Raw genomic sequence first — 18,410 nt, forward strand, 5'->3', positions numbered from 1 at the left:
TAGGCAAAGCTGAAACGGCTCCATGGAGAGAAGCAGGTCGAGTACTGTCCACCAGAAAAGTTGCGCAATGTTCCTTTATACAAAATTGATTTTCCAGTACGTAAAACATTGGTTGCATGCTACATAAATGATAAAGCTATAATTAAAGGTCCTATATTACACAAAATATGATATATAATTATATATAATTGTTACAACGTTATTAAATCATCAAAATCATACCTGGAGTTTTTTTTGTTTCATCCACCCATATTTGAGTAGTCTTTTGTTATTAGTTTATTTATTTCTCCAAAGCTCAATCCGAATGATTCTAGTGAAGGTGTATGGAGTTTAAAAACATAATGGAGCACTTCTTGTATTCCCACATGATATCACAAGTTGGAACAGAAGAACTCAGACTAAATAGGCAGGATTTGTGTATGTAAACGTGTGAATGGAACAAAACAACTCCAGGTATGTTTGTGACGAGAAAACATTATAACATAAATCGGAAAATCGCGTCATATGGCCCCTTTAATGCTGATTCTTAATAAATCCAAGAAATGCATTTTACCATTTGAGCATTTTCTTAGATATGTACAAACCCATCTAATGTCCCTTATGGACTCTTTGCATAAGACATAACTGCAGACCCACTTCCCATAGACACCTGTGCTTTTCTGAGAGCCCCTGTCGGAGTGCCACTGGCCCCACTGGTAATGCATGGTCCTCCTGTTGAAATATGGATGTACCGGCATAGCTCTTTAAACGTGCCAATGGAGAAATGTATAAAAGGGCTGCATGTGCCTGCAACAGCGAGGTGGAGAATGTGGAAATGCCTGTTGGTAGGATATGCTAAGTTAGAGTATTGGCTGTGTGGGGCAAGTTGGACAAAATAATAATGGAAAAAAAGGAGAAAATTAAAAAAATATATATAATCGTTTATCATGCTAAAAAGGCTACAATGATCATTCATGGTGCATTTTGTATAATCGTGATAATCATATTTATTATACTCTGTGGTGGAATGTAACAGTAAATGTAGTAAAGTACTGTGCTTAAGTAAAATTTGTAGGTATCTGTACGTGGATAATTTTACATTCTACTCCACTCCATTTTTAACAGGACTGGAAAGAAAGTATTTTTGATTATTATGTGAGACCTGATGAAAAGGCTGAAGGTTTATTTTTAATACGTTCATAGTTTGGGCAAACAAAAATCCCCAAATAAAAACAGATAGGTCAATCAATTCAGTTGTTTGTTGAACAAAATTCAGCACAAATCTTTATCAAAATCAATACATTGGAAGCTTTATAAGACCTCAAAATCTGCAAGAAATATTTTACTTTTCATTCTTTAAGTACATTTTTAAACAGGTACTTTAATCCTTTTACTTAAAGTAGATGTTTTCATGTGATACTTTTACTTCTTGAATATTTTTTTGCTCCAGTATCTGTACTTTTACTTAACAAAACTGAATACTTTTTGCCATACTGATTATACTAATGTTATAATTATTAATATTCCTAGCATTTTAACAAATGCTCACAAATGTGTATAATTAGAGCTGTAGGTCTTTAGTCATTTAGTCAATCGGTTGATGGAGTAAAAATTTATTTTATTTAGATTATAACAATTTATATGGGACAAAAGTAGAAGCGAGAATTGAGTGAGTTAGCTAAAGATTTCGTGTTTTTCGAAGGCAAATTAAACTCATGATTCACAAGGCTCTTTATATAAATGTATATTTTCCAAGTACTTTTTCTGCATAAATAGGTATTTTTGCATAAACTCCCCCTGCAGGTGTAGTTGTGATTACAGTTTGGGTCAGATACATGCAAAAATTTTTTAAAGATTTTGCCACACCCCCTTTTTAGTCGATTAATTGATCAGCAGCACGTGTCTTTAGCCCACCAAGAATTCCTTTAGTTTGTCTTTATAGTGAAATTATCATCAATTGCAGTTACTTTGGCCATAATTATCGTGACACACGCCTAGAATCTGGCAACGTAAAAAAGTTACTATAGTTACTCATTTTAGAAACCAGGACAAACATGGGAATAAAGAAATATCTATTGTTTGAGTCAGGATAATACTGGACACTGCTGTGGTGTCCTTGGGCAAGACACTGCACCCACACGTCTGAATGTGTGAGAGTTAAAGGTGCCAGTGAATCTGAACATCTGGAAAAGTGTTGTATTATCATAATGTTAAATATTATATTAGTATTTACAAGGTGGAAAGAATGTCTGGCCAAAAGGACACAAGTCACGTCACAGCTGGGATAGAACTGCTAACTTTTGACCAATCTAGATCTAAATAAGACAGAAAAAAATGAAAAAATATGCAAATTCAGATGCTACATTTTTATCACCTAGGTAAAAATAAAGTGCGGTAATCTTCACTAAACAACACCTGCTAATTGGTGTCATTCTTTTTAAACCTTTGTGTGTACAGCCTTGTAATTATCTTGATGAGCGCTCCCACACTGATCACAATTCATTTTAATTAACTGACACTTTAAGTTATTTTTATCTTCCAATTTATCACAGCTGAATTCAACTGTTAAAAGTGAGGTTTTTAAGGGGAGGGTTTGTCATCGGGGACTGGGACAAAAATGGATAACGTCATGTCGAGTAAGAGGTGTTGTCAGATTATTGGATTATCTTACCTGTGGATAACGATGCTAATGTTACTCCCCGGTGTCAATGTGTAATCGTATTTTGCATAAATATATAAAAACGTTTAAATATAGCGCGGTAATGTGGATTTCTTGAATCTGGTAAACAGCGGTGGTAGAGTAAGAGCAATATTATGTATATACAATACTATTACTAGTAGAAGTACAAAGTAGTGGTCCAAGAAATTATCATAAAGTGAGAGGAAAAGTACTACTCAAGTGAGGGTAACGTAAAGAGTAACTGTCAGGGTGTCTATTGAAAATGATAAAAACTAAATCATATCTAAAGGAGTGGTACAGGAAACACTAAGGTTCAAATCATTTCATATTGTCAACAGAAGTAAAAGTACTCGGAGAAGTACAATTTCTTTAAAAAGTTACTCAAGTAAATATAACTACGAGTACTACCCACCTCTGCTGTTAAACCTATTCAAGTTTTTTTATTTTATTTTTTTAATCAGTAATACATGTAGGTATACATGTAGGTAGTCATACATATGAAAAAAAAAAAAAAAAAAAAAAAAAATCACGTTTATGGCAACATCACCTTCCCTTTTTTTAAATTCAAGTTTAAGTCATATTTCAAATCCAAACAATACCTAAAAGATTCAGTTATATTTTATCTATATTTTATCATTTATGGAAGTAATTCTTGTAGTGAGGTGAGAAGGCTAACCACTCTGCCGTCTAGTTTGTGCATCATTTAATACAAATGGAAAATGACTGCAATTCTGGCTACTTCTGTCAAAATATGTTAAAGCTACAGTACGTAACTTTGAGCATTCAAAATTCCCTGGAAGTAAAAACCATGTTAAAACTACCTCTTCATGGAAACAGATAAGTGTTCTGCCAAGAAAGAGTCAGGTTTGTGTAGATGCAAGCCCGCTCAAAGTAAACACACATGTTACATATTGTGCATCCATTTATAGAACATAAATTAGACAGCACTATATCTGGGAAACTTTCTTGCAAGTATAATATGAATTCTGTAAAATTCACAAAAGTTTTCCAATGCAACTTTAAAAAGGACCATATGATAATACAATACGTTTCTAGATAAAACCTAGAATTTCTCGATGTATGGAGGAAGTGGAATTTAACCCATTTTTCATCTTCAAGCCTTATGAATTTACATGCAAGCTTAAAAACTTTGAGACTGAAATGCAGAGTCACGTAAAACCCCAAACTGATCCCATATTGTTGCTTTTACAATAAGTAGATTTTAAGGCAAAGAACAAAGGTTTACAACAAGAGCTTTACGTGTGTATTTTACATTTTAAAGAGGGTTTAATGCAACATCGACTTTTTTAGAGCTTAATTCTACCATGTAATAATGTTACCCTCATCAAAATCATGCCTGAACAGGTTTTCTATGTCATCCATGCATGTTTGAGTAATCTAGGGATCTCTCTCAGGCCCTATTCGACCTCTCCTTATGGTTAACAGTACGATTCTGTCCAACGCTCTACCCACAAACCTGTGTCACCCATGCTCCCACACGACAATACACTAAAACTCCACAAACCTGATGCGATGTGGAGTAGTGTCATTGACAGGATGCACACTGATTGTGTTGTAACAGCGCTCTGAACAGGGAATGGCTTAGCATGCAGAGCAAAGCGGAGGGTCAAATGTGAAAATGAAACTTATTAAACATGCTAATATGTTGTTTTTGCATTTTCAAAACAATAAAAGTTAACATTGTGACCTGAATATGTTGCGTTTTAGCAATCAATACACCATAGACCAGGGGTCACCAACCTTTTTTAACCTGAGAGCTACTTCATGGGCACTGAGTCATATGAAGGGCTACCAGTTTGAGACGCTCTTCTGAAGTAACACATTTCCTCAGTTTGCCTTTAGTTATACATTATTAATAATGATAAATGATAACCATCTATGTGAACACACTGATCATGTTGCAGGACACTGATCACATTAATGATTTCTCAAAATAATTATCAACAATGAGCAAGGAGGGAAACAGATATCAGTATTCAGCACTTTAACTTTACTAATCTTAGTAATTGTTAAATTTCCAGATGACACTTACATCACTACATTTCATAGGAAAAGTGTCCCATTTTCACTATCTATTGACAAACCTTTTAACAAAACATAAATAATATACATTGCACCATGTTTCATAAAGTTATCAATTATGTAATGTTAAAGAAAAATAAGCTTCCATTTTTAAATAAATCTCGGTTGCATTGTGTGACTTTTTCACCAGTGTCGTGAAAAAAGCCTGTTGTTTACCCAAAGCTGCGTTTAGCTCTGGGCTTGTTCTGCCCATAGTGTGGGGAGTGCGCGTCCCCGTGGGTAGTTCGTGTGGAGCTTTGTGAGACGTAATGAAGTGTCCCTCCACATTGTGCCGCTTTGTCGTCACCACAGTCGCTCCGCAGATGAGATACTCGCAGGTTTCTTTTACAGTCTTAAATCGTTGTGAAAGTGATGTCTTTATTTTCTACCATGTTTTGGAGTAAGAAACTGCATTCAGCGCATCCTCATAGCGCTCGCGAGCGGAGCACTGGTTTTGTCATGCGCACAATACTGACCTTTGAAGTGAGTAGGTCAAAGTTCACCTTAACTTATCTAAACTTCACGTATAATGAACATATGTTTAAGATATTGTCATTTTTAAATCTATATAAACGCAAGGGTGATTAAAAAAAAAAAGCAACAGAATAAAATTAAATTTTAGATGCAGCTCATTAGTGAGTTGTGCTATTTTTAGAACCGGTCTGTGGGCGACTCATGTGGGATTTGGGGGCGACATGGCGCCTGCGGGCACAGGGTTGGTGACCCCTGCCATAGAGATACAATACTTTAATCTTCTCACCGCTAAGGTTTTATTTACAGGTTGTCTCGCACCTCATCTTTGCTCTTTTCTTGATATCAGCCTTGGACAACATTCATTTAACACATTCTACTGAGCTAGTGTAACCCACCCATCTCCTCTGCACCTCTGTCACTTCGGATCACTTTAAAAGCAGAACATATTTCCTCTCCTCCGCCGGCTGACTGGTTGGATGTGTGCACAGACGGAGGTGTGAAGCGGAGGTGGGAAGTGTTGCTATGTGTTGTGTGATCAAAGTGATATAGTCCAGTTACTGAGCCGTCTAAAGGGTGAGAAGGTCCACTCTGCTCCTCTGGTCACATTGGAGCTACTATGGTAAGCTAGCGTGGCTCTCCAAAAATGACTAAAGTGTTCAGCAGTTGCCATGGTGACACAACGCACACATTACCAAACACGGCCTGGTGAGCTAATCTGTATATAAACATGTGGTCAATATGAGTGTTCATGTTTCCATATAGGTGTTTGCGTTTCAACAAAAAAGGCGACTAACTGAAAAATCGTTGGCTTATGCTAGCTAGCTTGCGACTGTAATGTTTTCTGTGAGGGACTTGCACAACCCTCACTTGTTGCAGCTCCAAATAAGTCTATTCTTTATGTTCAGATTGAGTTAAAACAAAACTCCGCCTAATTAAAGTCTAACTTGAGTAACTGAGCTTCAGACAGAACAGTGCCTCCAGTTAGCTTTGCCACAGAATGTTTATGATCAGCTGCAAATCATTGACACATTGGACCAAAAGCAAAGCACTGGCATAGAATAAAGTGATCCAACAGCTCAAATATGTACAAATATCCAAGAATGCTAATGTGCTATATGCCATTTCCCTCCATGTCCTACCTGGTCCTGCTGGTACAGTAGCCTCTCCATCATGGGGTGATTGGCACTGAGTGAGGAGCGGGTCATCTCTCTTTGGAAGTGTGTGGACCAGCCACTGGCATCACGGGGGAGGCTGCGGTAGGCATGGGCACCCCGACCCTGTACACGGGAAAGACTCTTTGTTCACCTCATATACAACAAAACCTTTAGCCATGACATAAGAAGTATCCTTTTAACATTACAGGGTCTATATTGTGCTTTTTTTTATCTATGTTATAATGTTGTTTTCTTATCACAGACATACCTGGAGTTGTGTTTGTTTCATTCTCACACGTGTAACATACAAATACATATTTAGGCTGTGTTCTCGTCTCAAACTGAAAACACTCTATTCCTCCTGGTGATGTCATCAAGTGCTACTACAGCTCATGCTTCAGTGTGTTTTTAAACTCCATACACATTCATTAAAATTATTTGTATTATTTCAGCCCAGGATTTGCCCAACTTTGAAGCCACAACTATTGTTTTAGCCTCATTGAAACTGCCTCATTCCTTGCTGCACCAGCCCATAGTAGAGACTTTTTGTGGAAATCGCAACTATAGAAAAGGTTAAAAACATCCAAAATAAAAGCAGTATTGAAAGGTAAAGTAGTTCAAATGAGACTAAATATACCTACCACTAAATGACATCACAAGGTGGAACAGAGTATTATGAGCTTTGAGGATTCAGACAGCCTAATAATCCAGGATTACTGAAACATGTGTGAATGAAACAAAACACAGGTCCATGTATGTTTTTGAGGTGGTGACAGCATTATAACATGAAAAAAAGATCACACGAGTCAGTTTTATGTAATCTGCCTGCCTGGAATCTACAAACTGAAGAAAAGCAGATGCCCACCAACTAAAAATAAAACATTTTTACGGAACTTTTTGCGCAATAATAAACCTGTAATTTAAAGTTGAACTAAACACTAAACACAAAAACTGTGTATATGGTATTTAAATGGCACTGTCTACTGTTCCTAGTCATTTTAGAGCAAACTAGGTACAGTACATATGCAGTTTTGTGTTCAAACCAGTGGCGACTGCAATTTGAAGTAGTTGGTGACATCACGCAAAACTGCCCTGATTACAGCCAGGTGTTTGTAATCAGAAACACCTGGCTGCAGGGGCGGAGTCTGAAGTCTGCAGTGTTGTTAGATCAATCACACTTTTCCTTTTATCTCCAGACCCCACCCCTTCTCTCCCCTCAGTCTGCCCAGGTACTGCCCACTTTAGCACCTCTATTTGAAATGCGGTTGTGGGCTGGGTTTAGGCGGTTGGTTTCACTTTAATGCAAGACAGGTAAATATAATGTCATAGTGTGGAACATCTCAGGGAAAGCAATGACATCTCCATGGAAACAAGCAGAAGAAAACGATACATAGTGGACCTTTTAATAAGTAGCCAAAACAGCGCAGGTTGGACATTCTAACATAATTAAATACAAAATCAAAAGTGTGGAAGTCTAGTTTTCTTGCTATTCATTACAATCTACCCTTCAATTATTACACACCATTTTCACCATAGTGCAAATAAACCCATCTCCACTCCTCCTCTCACTCCACTAATCACTCACTCTTCCCTCTCTCCCTCCTCTCAGACGGGGCATCTGTGGTAATTGAATTCTGACATTTCAAAGTGAGAGCTTGTTAGTTAGCTCGCCTTGGGTTGGGTTGCGCACACACACACACACACACACACACACCCACACACACACACACACACACACACACACGTCAATTTTTCACTCCATTTCACCTCCTCCCTCACTGCTGACCCTTTGCTTTTCTTATATTAAGACTATTTTAAAGTGCATATGACGAGTTAGACTATAAATTTCACCAAAACTTAGTTAACATCATTATATTTAAGATTTCACAAAAAATCTTTATCATTTAAAAAAATGCATCATGTGTATTTTAAAGAGGGGGTATTGCGCAAATTGATTTATTTATTTTTCTACCATATTATAACATCGTTCCGTCATTAAAAACATGCTTGTTTGACCAATTTAGCGATCTCTTCCGAGCACTATTTGAACCTTTTTTATGTCATCCATACATATTTGAGTAACCTAGGGATCTCTCTCGGGGCCTATTCGACCTCTCCTTACGGGTACCTGTAAGATTCTGTCCAATGCTCCGTCCACAAGCCTACGTCAACCATGTTCTCACACAACAATTCTCTATAAATATAAAAAAGCAGGATACAAAACAACACAACAACAACTTGACAAACCCAATGCAGTATTTCATTAGCAGGATGCATTCTGGTTGTGTTTTGATCATAGACTGTATATATAAATGGACATAGCTAACCTGTTAGCCGCCTTCCAAATAGGAAGTATGCATGGGCTCGCTATGGATGAAGTCACACTCCCTTAGTCCACTTCGTTATACAGTCTGTGATGGTACTCTGAAGAGGCAGCGACTTTAATAAGCTTGACCACAGATTTATTACATCCAATGACAAAAAAAAAAAAGTCTCAAAATCCAAGGTAATAGTAAATAACACCATTTAGCTTGCTAACGCTGGGATAAAAACACTTGATTGCATTTGCTAGCAGCCTTGGATGGAAAACCTAAGCTAGCTCAAGGTCGTTGCTATCTAAAGCAATTTGAATAAAATGAAAGAATATTAAAAGGGAATACATAAGGAGATGAGAATTTGTGGAGATGGAGCGACAAAATGGGAATTGTTTATTGTTTAATGAGCCGTGAAAGTTTGAGAGAGGAGAAAGATAAAGTCCCAAGTGGTGTGAACGAGATAAGCATGAACAACTCCCCAACAAAAACAACAGAAAAGAATTGTTTTATACAATAGTAATTAATTTATGTTATAAAATATACATTACTGCACGATGGAATTGGGCATGATCAGAGATGGATGACAGAGACAAAGCATGAGCAAGTTCAGATCATTCACCCTATTTTTTTGTTTTGTTCGGTAAAAATAAAGTGCAGAGTATTAGTAACACTAGTAGTAGTAGTAGTAAGTGGTAGTAGTAGTATTACCTGCAGTAGTAGTTCTGCTGCTGAGTAATGGCAGTGGAAGTTTGAGGAAAAGCAGGCGTAGTAATGGTCACATGAATCAGTTGCATGGTGAGGGCAATGTTGAGAATGTGTCTTGCTCAGTGGCACTGTTGTACTTAGAATTTACTTATAATTCTACCATCAACTTTCTTAGCTAAAGACGGGGTATTACACTTCTATGGGGTATTAATTGCTAACACAAAACAGAGTTAAAGCACCACGTTAACTTGTATTGTTTTGAAATTGCTATATTTGTCAAAAACAATGTATTAGCATGTTTTAGCAAGTTTTCAGTTTCATTTTTGACATTGCGTCCCCATTCCCTCCACTCTCCCTTCAGAGCGCCATCACAACACAATCAGCATGCATTTCGCTAATTAAACTACTGCATATCGCGTCAGGTTTGTGAAGTTGTAGTGTAGTATTGTTTTGTTTTGTATCATGCCTTGTGTATATTTATGGGGAATTGTCGTGTGGGAGCATGGGTGACGTGGCTTGTGGGTTGAACTTTGGACAGAATCATACTGCTAACCATAAGGAGGGTGCAGATAGGGTGTGGGAGAGATCGCTAGATTACTCAAACATGCATGGATGATGTATAACATGATAGAAAATCCCAAAAAAAATTCAAATTTGCAGTTGCTTTAAGTGTAAAATTGTATGGTATTTTGTACTTTGTAAGCTGTATTTTTTTCTATGCGTGGCAGTTACAACAATGAACCATTCTTTTCCATTTTTAAACTTTTTTTTTTCCTTTTTTGCCCACAATAAACACCAAATCTAGCTGAAAATCTCCAATCCCATATACGATCTCATAAATCCATCCCGCCATGTTAAGTACACTAGCGGACGCATTGAAAACCCATTGGTGATGAGTTTACAATGCTAGCCGTTAACGGAGAGCGCGTGTTTAGAGCTAGCATAACGGCTCCTTACTCAGCCCTTTATAAGTGAACACAGAGGGAATAAGACAGGGTAAGGGTTAGCTATGAGCCAAATGAAAACAGACAGCACATGTGGTGAGAAACCATGCAGCTGTCCAGGCCAGCAAATCTCTACGGAGGGCTATAAATCAAAGTTGATACTACATCCAGCACATGGACGAAAATAGGTATAAAGTCAGTTGATGTTAAATATATAGCTGAAGAAAGTAAATGATGACACATAAAAGTGGAGGTAACGCATTAAAGACGGGGTATTATGCAAAATCATTTCTTTTTTGAGTTTTCCAATATGTTATAACGTTTTTCACTCAACAAAAACATACCCGGAGAGGTTTTAGACGTCATACCATACATGCATGTTTCAGTAATTTAGCAATCTCTCCCAGGTCCTATTCAAACCCTCCTTTACAGTCGTCAGTACGGTTCTGTGCAATGTTCAACCCACAAGCCTACGTCATCCATGCTCCCACATGACAATTCTCTGGAAATATACAAAAGCAGGATACAAAACTGCACACAGCAACTTGACAAACCTGGTGCAGCATCTTAGATAGATATGTTTAATGCCTTACTGTGGAACATTAAAGGAAAGCAAGAACATACCCATGAAGAAAGTCAAATACTGCACTAGAGAAGTTGCATAGCAGACTTTTAAAACTGTTCTGTATTAAGTCCAAGGGTTAGTATGGTCATTAAACGTAATTTCTAGTAGGCACATGATAGGCAGTTAAAAGTATATGACGGAACTTTTGGTGGATTTTCAGACCCCACACTTTTACTCCTACCTTAGTAATATATTGTACAGTGTAACAGTTCCTCTTTCCACTGTGGGTAAGACAAAAGCTTTATGATACCTTCAAAGTAAAAACCAAATGTTACATCCTGACACCCTTAATTGCTCAGTTTTTCCAAATACTTTCAATACTTACCTTCAGCAATTTCAGAGACCACTACTTTGAGCTTCTAATGATATTTTAAAGAAACAGCACTCCTACTTGAGTACAGTTGTTGACAAATCTACCTACCTTTGGATAAATTGGACAAAAAATGAACAAAGAACTACAAGTAAGGATGCCAGGAAACTCTTCAAGTGTATTATTAACTCACTGACTCCAGCCACACCCCAGGAGAGCCATGTTCTGCACATACTTGATTTGAATGACTTGCTTGCTAGTTGTGCGCATCTCCCAAAACGCCTTCAGTTTTCAAAGTAATTGTACTCAAATTTTGTATTGAGCAAAATGTGTCTTGCCTCAGTCCAGATATATTGTATATGCAGTTTTTGAGGTCAAAATGAGACAGCTGTGTGCTGTCTACATCTAATTCTATTGATAATTTGCAGATGATTTCATTTTATTTTAACATTATCTAACCAGAAATAACTGACTTAAATGGGACTACAACAGGTGAGCTGATTTGTGGTGTTAAACGAGCCCCTCTCAACTAACTTTACAGTCACAAGCTAACATCAGTCTGCAGTTGTTCAGCTAGTCACTCACACCTTTTTGTTGAAAATCAAACACCTAAGCAGAACCATGAACACTCGCATTGATCACAGGCTCCTGAAAATGTGAGACTGTAAATCCATTTTGTGTTTTTATGCAGTGTGTCACCATGGTAACTGCTGAACATCCTGCCATACACATACATGCAGAACACCCCAGCGTAATGTCACTGTAAAGCCTCAGTAGCATTTTATCGTTGTTCAGGAAGCACACTATTAGCATTACTGTCACTAGAACACTTTTGAGAGCCTCTGAAAGTTGTGAAAAGCACTTATAAATGTATAACTGAATAATTACGATGCTCGGAATGCATAAGGCAAGTAATAACTTTGGACCAATGCAAACCGTTTTTTCATGTTTTTAAGACAATATAACTCAGCTACAGCACCATTTTTTCTCTTCTCTTTTATATTCCTCTCTTCTCAAATAAAAAACACCAAACCGTGTGATATCCAGCCTCCTCTGCCCTGCCTGAACACCCCCAGCTGTGATCCCCTCTCCAAGTATAACTTTGTAGTTCTTTTCTGATCGCTCTTCAAAACTGCAAGATTGTTAAAATACCTACTCCTTTGTTCCTTTTCCACCTTTCTGACACTTTATTTTAAGTAGTATATATCACAGCTATATTATTCCCTGTAGTGTCTATAGAAGTTTTGAACACAATAAACTCTTAAGAATGCATTTTATCTTGGGGGAAAAAAAAAGTTTGCTCACATAGTTTAGAAATAAAGGGAATGTAGAACAGTGCGTTTGGTGTTTGTCAGGCCAAAGTGTAAGCTCAAAACTTAAAAACTCACTTGCCATATTCAAACTAGGCAAGGTGGGTGAAGTGTCTTGTATAAGGACACAACAACATTCCCAGGGGTCTTGGAATATGAGGTGGAAAGTCAATGTCTCTCCCTTATTTATCCTTCTTGCGCCTCACACATTAGTAGTAGTAGTAGTTGTGGTAATAGTAGTAGTAGTAGTAGTAGTAGTAGTATTGAGTTGGGAGATGCTCAGCTCCTTACCTTCCTCTCCAGACTTCCTGTACCCGTGCTGGTGGTGACTTTGAGGCTGTACTTGTGGAAGTTGGGCGTCGTGGACCATCGAACCGGGTTCTTCCTGGAAGGTTCCTCGGGACCTCCCGGAGCGTCGGCCAGGGAGGGGTCACTGCTGCGCCGCACGTGCAGAGGCATACCTGAACGAGAAAGAAGGAGTCAGTCAACCAACTTATCTGTGGTACTTTTCTGGGGTAGGGTACACCACATGATTGTCTCCATGGAAACGTAATTACTACAGTATGTTGAGCATTGTTCAACAGTATAGCATTAACCGTATCCATCTTTCATTTATTAAAACATGGGTGTTTCAAGAATTTTAGTTGACTACAGCCCTAGTGACCTCTACACATATCTGACCTGTAATTTAGTCTAGTCCCGTCACCCGTTAACCCAGCAATGTTCTTTTTTCTGTATTTGACCCAACTTTGAGCTAGCTAAACCTGTTGAAGCTGGGTAACCGGTCATGAACCATAGGTAAGCACAAACCATCACCCAGAGACCCATCTCCACATCATGAGCCAGGATGTTCGACGAGATTACCTACGGAAGACTAGCCTAATCTGTATAATCTCTTTCACCTCTTTACGAGCTTAGAGTAGAGACGCTGCTCCTCGATATTGGGTGGTGCAATGGGGCTGGGAAATCCCCTGTTGGACTCAAAACATCAAAGACCTTCTAAATATTGTGGCTGACTTGAGAGTTGCTACAATTCATCTGGAGGAAGCATCTGGGGTAAGGAAAATCTGAGTATTTTTGCATAAAGATATATAGATCGTAACAGTTTAGGGATAAATGCTTTTATAAACCACAAAACCACAAGTTGAATTGTATTTTAGACTTGCTGACTGTAAGTTGTTCAATTCTCATATCGTGTGAAATATGGAAGAGGACAGCGTTTATAACCACAATTATGCAGACATTTTAGCCATTGCAGCAAATTCCCTCTGTGTACCCAAGTATACATTTCCACTTGTGCGATACAGGAAGTTAAAGTTCAATTTGACTTTTTACTTCCTTATAACTCCTTGCGGGCCATGGTAAAACACTGTTCCCCCGTAAACCACCAAATCGGTTTAACTTGGCTCGGGTTTCTTAGCGGTGAAAGAAACTGCAAGCTGCGAGACGCTATGTTAACAAAAATACTCAAATAAAAACATTAAAATCTTGTTCAGACTTTAAGACAACATTGGCGTAGTAATTTTGGTTAAATGGAGCAGATATTAAGAGACGAGGAGAATATTCGCTTTAACAGAAATTTCCTGGAACTGAAACCAGGTGAATCTGACGAAATTAACAGGACGCTGACAAGAAAATAGTCCTGGAAAAGGTGGGTTGTCACAGTGACCAGAAGCGAGCTGTAATGGGCCCATATGTGATCAAGTGTGCCAAAGTAACTAAGACATTAACAGACAAGTCCTGCTCAAGCCAGAACTGTAGCCGCTGAGAACACTGGAGCATGTGTGTGCAGAATTTGAATAGATTGTCCCTAAAAACTGTAACTAATCCCTGCAGTTCAGTCTTTTGGTGATAATTACGCACATTTTCAAGAGACCACCTGTTATGAATTGGAGTATTATTGCACTAGGCATATGCTGCTGATCACTCTCCATCTGATGTAGGTTAAAGGAAAAGTATGTCAAGATTTTAAATTCCATAAATATGACGTGTGTCCATAGATACGAGGTAAACAAACAAAAACATGGCGGCCAAGTTGTTTGTCATTCAATCAGATTGTTTTTATGTAAGAGCGCAGACTACATACTTATTTTTATTTATTTATTTAATTTTTATGAGTGAAGTTGCATCTTTTATGCTAATCCTCTAACCCAGGTTCAATATAAGGAGATGTACTATTTTACAGAGAATACCTTGGATTCAGCTTGGATACTGACTCAAACTTTGATTTGATTTGAATGTTTTAAAAAGCATTTTAACTGTAGGGTTTGTATTTTAAAAATCTTTGAAACGTAATCAAACTATAGTACTTTCTAAAAGCAATAATTATCAGCCTTAAAGGTGTACTGCGTAATAGTTCTGTAGTAGATGCCACCACCCGCTTGTCTCTATGGAGATGTTATTACGCTGCATGGATTGTTTGTTCTGCATTATGGCCTTGAACTTGATTACTGTAATGCTATACTTTGGAAAATTCCAGGCAAGGTGGCAGACCCTTCGCCATTAAGGTTATATAGTAAATCATTAACTTATTACCATCTTTGCTGTAGTCTATCTATATAAGCCATAAAGGGCAGTATCATGTACAGCACTTTAGCCATTTATACACCTGGCAGTAAACCACTTAAAGAATTTTGCAATCACATAGTGTAAGCAGGACTGAAAGATGCGTACTTCTACTGCATTTAATTTATGTAGTATCTAATGATATTAACGTCCTCATGATCTGAGCTGGTCTATGTTACAAGAACTACAACAGACCAAAAATACATCTACAATCATGTCCTTTTTCAAGAGTGCTCAAGAATTAAAGTAAGTCACTTTAACCTGTCCCTGTCCGTTTCAAATATGTTTCAAAAATATAGTCAGGCATTTTCATTTAGAAGAAGAAATTTGGTTCACACATTTGGCAGTTTCGTCTGATTGGTCCCACTTTTGCTCCCTTTTCTATCGAGAATATAACTTAGATGTGGTATGACTATTCTCGCAAACTTCAGGGTATCAGTGCGTATCCATCTATCTGTTGATTTTCCCCTTGTATATGAGCAAAATATTTCTTGCCCCAGTACAGATACATTGTATAAGCAGCTCTTAAGGTCGAAATAAGTCAGCGGCGTACTGTCTGCATCTAATTATAAAGCATTTTTCTTGTCCGTGATGGCAAAACTCTGCTCTGGTCTGTGAAAGTTGTGGAAAGCACTTATAAACTCATCGTGGTGAATAATTAGGATGCTCTGAATGCATAAGGTAAATGAGGAGTAACCTTAGACCTCTGTAAACCATTTTTTATTTTGTTTTTCACGTTTATAAGACAGTAAAAATGAAGTAAAGTGCCATTAACGATAAGACTGCTTCATGTCACTGTTTGTAGCTCAAAGTCATCAAATCTCCTGCGTTTTAGCTTGTACTTGAACACATCATATTTACACTCCTGCTGCTCTGTGAGAACTAAGTAGCAACCGGCCCCTCTGCGACCCCATCTTTGCTTACACATCTCCCCTGCAATAACTCCTGGCTGTTTTATGACCGCTAGACTTAAGCTAATATCGTAGCGCATTAGCATTTAGCACTGGTCGTTTTAATCACGTGCTTTTATCCACAGTATGGGTCAAACTCCGTGTAGATTAGCGTGTAATAAATAGCTGTTGTAGAGCGGTGTTTAGAAAGCGGGCCCTCTCCCATAGCAATTTTCCTGTGTTTAATTTGAGATGGGATTATGAGCTGAGGGGGAGGTGGGGGAGGCGGGGGAGGAGGGATAGTCAGGCCCCATGTTTAATAAACTTTAGCTGCGGATATTAGATGTTAGCTTAAGCTAGGCATTGATCAGGCCTATAGCTAAGGGAGTGGTTTTTAAATGATGGTTCAGGGACTATATGAGGGACTGGAATTCTTAAAAAATTAAAATAAAGTAAAATAAATAAATAAAATAAAAATATAATAAAATAAAATACATAATAAAATAAATAAATAAAATAAAATAAATAAAGTGGCTGTTTTTGCTTCTTAAAAATGTGAAAAACAGGGGAAAAAAATGGTCTGCAGTTATTCCTCACTTAACTCATGCATTCAGAACATACTAATTACTCACTACAATGAGTTTATAAGCACTAGTCCCAAATTTCAGAGGCGAGAATGGAATTTACCATGACAGTGAAGTTAGGATGCCAACATCGCACTCCTTGCTTTTTCAGAAAATAACGCTTTATAATTCGATGCGGCCAGAGCACAGTAGATTGATTTTGACCTTAAGAAGTACTTATATAATTTTTTTGTATTGGTTGCTTAAATACATGGAAAAAATAGCGGGTACAGGCTCATTTCATATTTAATAATTATTTATTTTTAACTAAATTTGAATGCATTTTAATATTTACCTATAAACCGATAATATTTTTTATTTCTTCAATTTTTTCCCCACCTTTTTAAAAACACAGTTCCATTCAAAATACATGCACAATTTTCTCCATTACGCTATAACTACAAATTCATTTATATATTGATTTGCTGGTCTATTGGGTTACGGGGATACCTTATAAATGAAGCCTTAATCCTATAGTGGAGTGAAGGATTATGGGTATAGTGGGGTCACTCTGTGTTCACACTGGAGCCTTCACCACCGGGACAGCCTTGACCTCCTGGTGGTATTACCTCTTTTAGAATGTCCAGTGTTTGTCTTTGAGCTTGTTTGGAGCGGGACAGATATTGGCTGGGATAAAGTACTATCTGGATAAAAGCATATACGCTCACAAAGTCAATATTAAAGGTATTACGTGGGCTATTAGATTTTAAAATGGTGTGAATGTGCGGTGTTATTTAGCGTAAGTTGGCTGCGAGGAAGCTAGTGGTTCTGCTAATATGTTGAAAATGATTTATGAGCAGATGGTACTTGTTTTGGAGGATTTAAAATTGAGAATTGATTTGAAATTCTGGTCATAATTTGGCAATGATTTGAGTCAATAACACATTTTGTATCAGGAGTTTTAAACATTCAACATGTGACATTTTTTGGCTTTTATTAAAATGTTTTCTCCAGTGGTCTGGCTGATGAAGAACGATAATCCAAAGTCCAGGTTGCTGGTTCTATCCCTGTTGGTGTGTCCTTTGGTGAGAAAAAATTGAAAACGTAATACTGTCAGTCAAGGCAGCTTTGTAGTAGTGGTAGCAGTTGTATTAGTAGTGCATTAGCATTAGTAGTAGTTATAGTAGCAGTAATAGTAGCAGTAGTAGTAGCAGTCATAGCAGTAGAAGTGGTAGCAGGAGTATCAGCATGATAGCAGCAATAGCAACCGCAGCAATAAGAGTTGTAGTAGTAGTAGTAGTAGTAGTAGCAATAAATCTTAGTCATAGTAGTAGCAATAATGGTATTAGTCATAGTAGTAGTGGTAGCAGTAGTATTACTAGTAGTAGCAGTAGGAATAATAGTATTAGTCGTTGTAGTAGCAGCAGCAGCAGTACAATTAATGTTAGCATTAATTGTAGTAATAGTAGTAGTGGCAATAATAGTCCTAGTCGTAATAGTAGCAATAATAATCTTAGTCATAGTCGTAGTAGCAGTAGCAGCAATAGTAGCAATAATAGTATTAGTCGTAGTAGCAGCAGTACTATTAATGTTAGCATTAATTGTACTATTAGTAATAGTAGTAGAATTAGGCAGCTTGGACTGGTAACGGCAGTTGTTGTATCCCATCAAGACAGATTGGAAGTAGCAGTAGTAGTAGCAGTAGTAGTAGCAGTAGTAGTAGCAGCACTTAATATTTCCATTCACTGTTATTCTTTGTAAGCACCAATGGACAAAGCAATGCACTTTAATTTTGATTGCATATATATATATAT

At 37.5% G+C, this 18,410-nt stretch overlaps 1 protein-coding gene across 1 annotated transcript in view; it reads right to left on the reverse strand.

The window, feature by feature from the left end:
- LOC117388682 (partitioning defective 3 homolog) overlaps positions 1-18,410 on the reverse strand; it is a 513,479-nt gene that overhangs the window by 351,214 nt on the left and 143,855 nt on the right. Inside the window, exons 4-5 of the mRNA XM_033986268.2 lie at positions 12,870-13,039; positions 6,355-6,492 (exon numbers count right to left, since the gene is read on the reverse strand). Coding sequence (XP_033842159.2) covers positions 6,355-6,492; positions 12,870-13,039 — 308 coding nt within the window. The remainder of the gene's footprint in view (positions 1-6,354; positions 6,493-12,869; positions 13,040-18,410) is intronic.

Source organism: Periophthalmus magnuspinnatus, chromosome 20 (assembly GCF_009829125.3).
Source record: "Periophthalmus magnuspinnatus isolate fPerMag1 chromosome 20, fPerMag1.2.pri, whole genome shotgun sequence".
Lineage (NCBI taxonomy): Eukaryota > Metazoa > Chordata > Actinopteri > Gobiiformes > Gobiidae > Periophthalmus > Periophthalmus magnuspinnatus.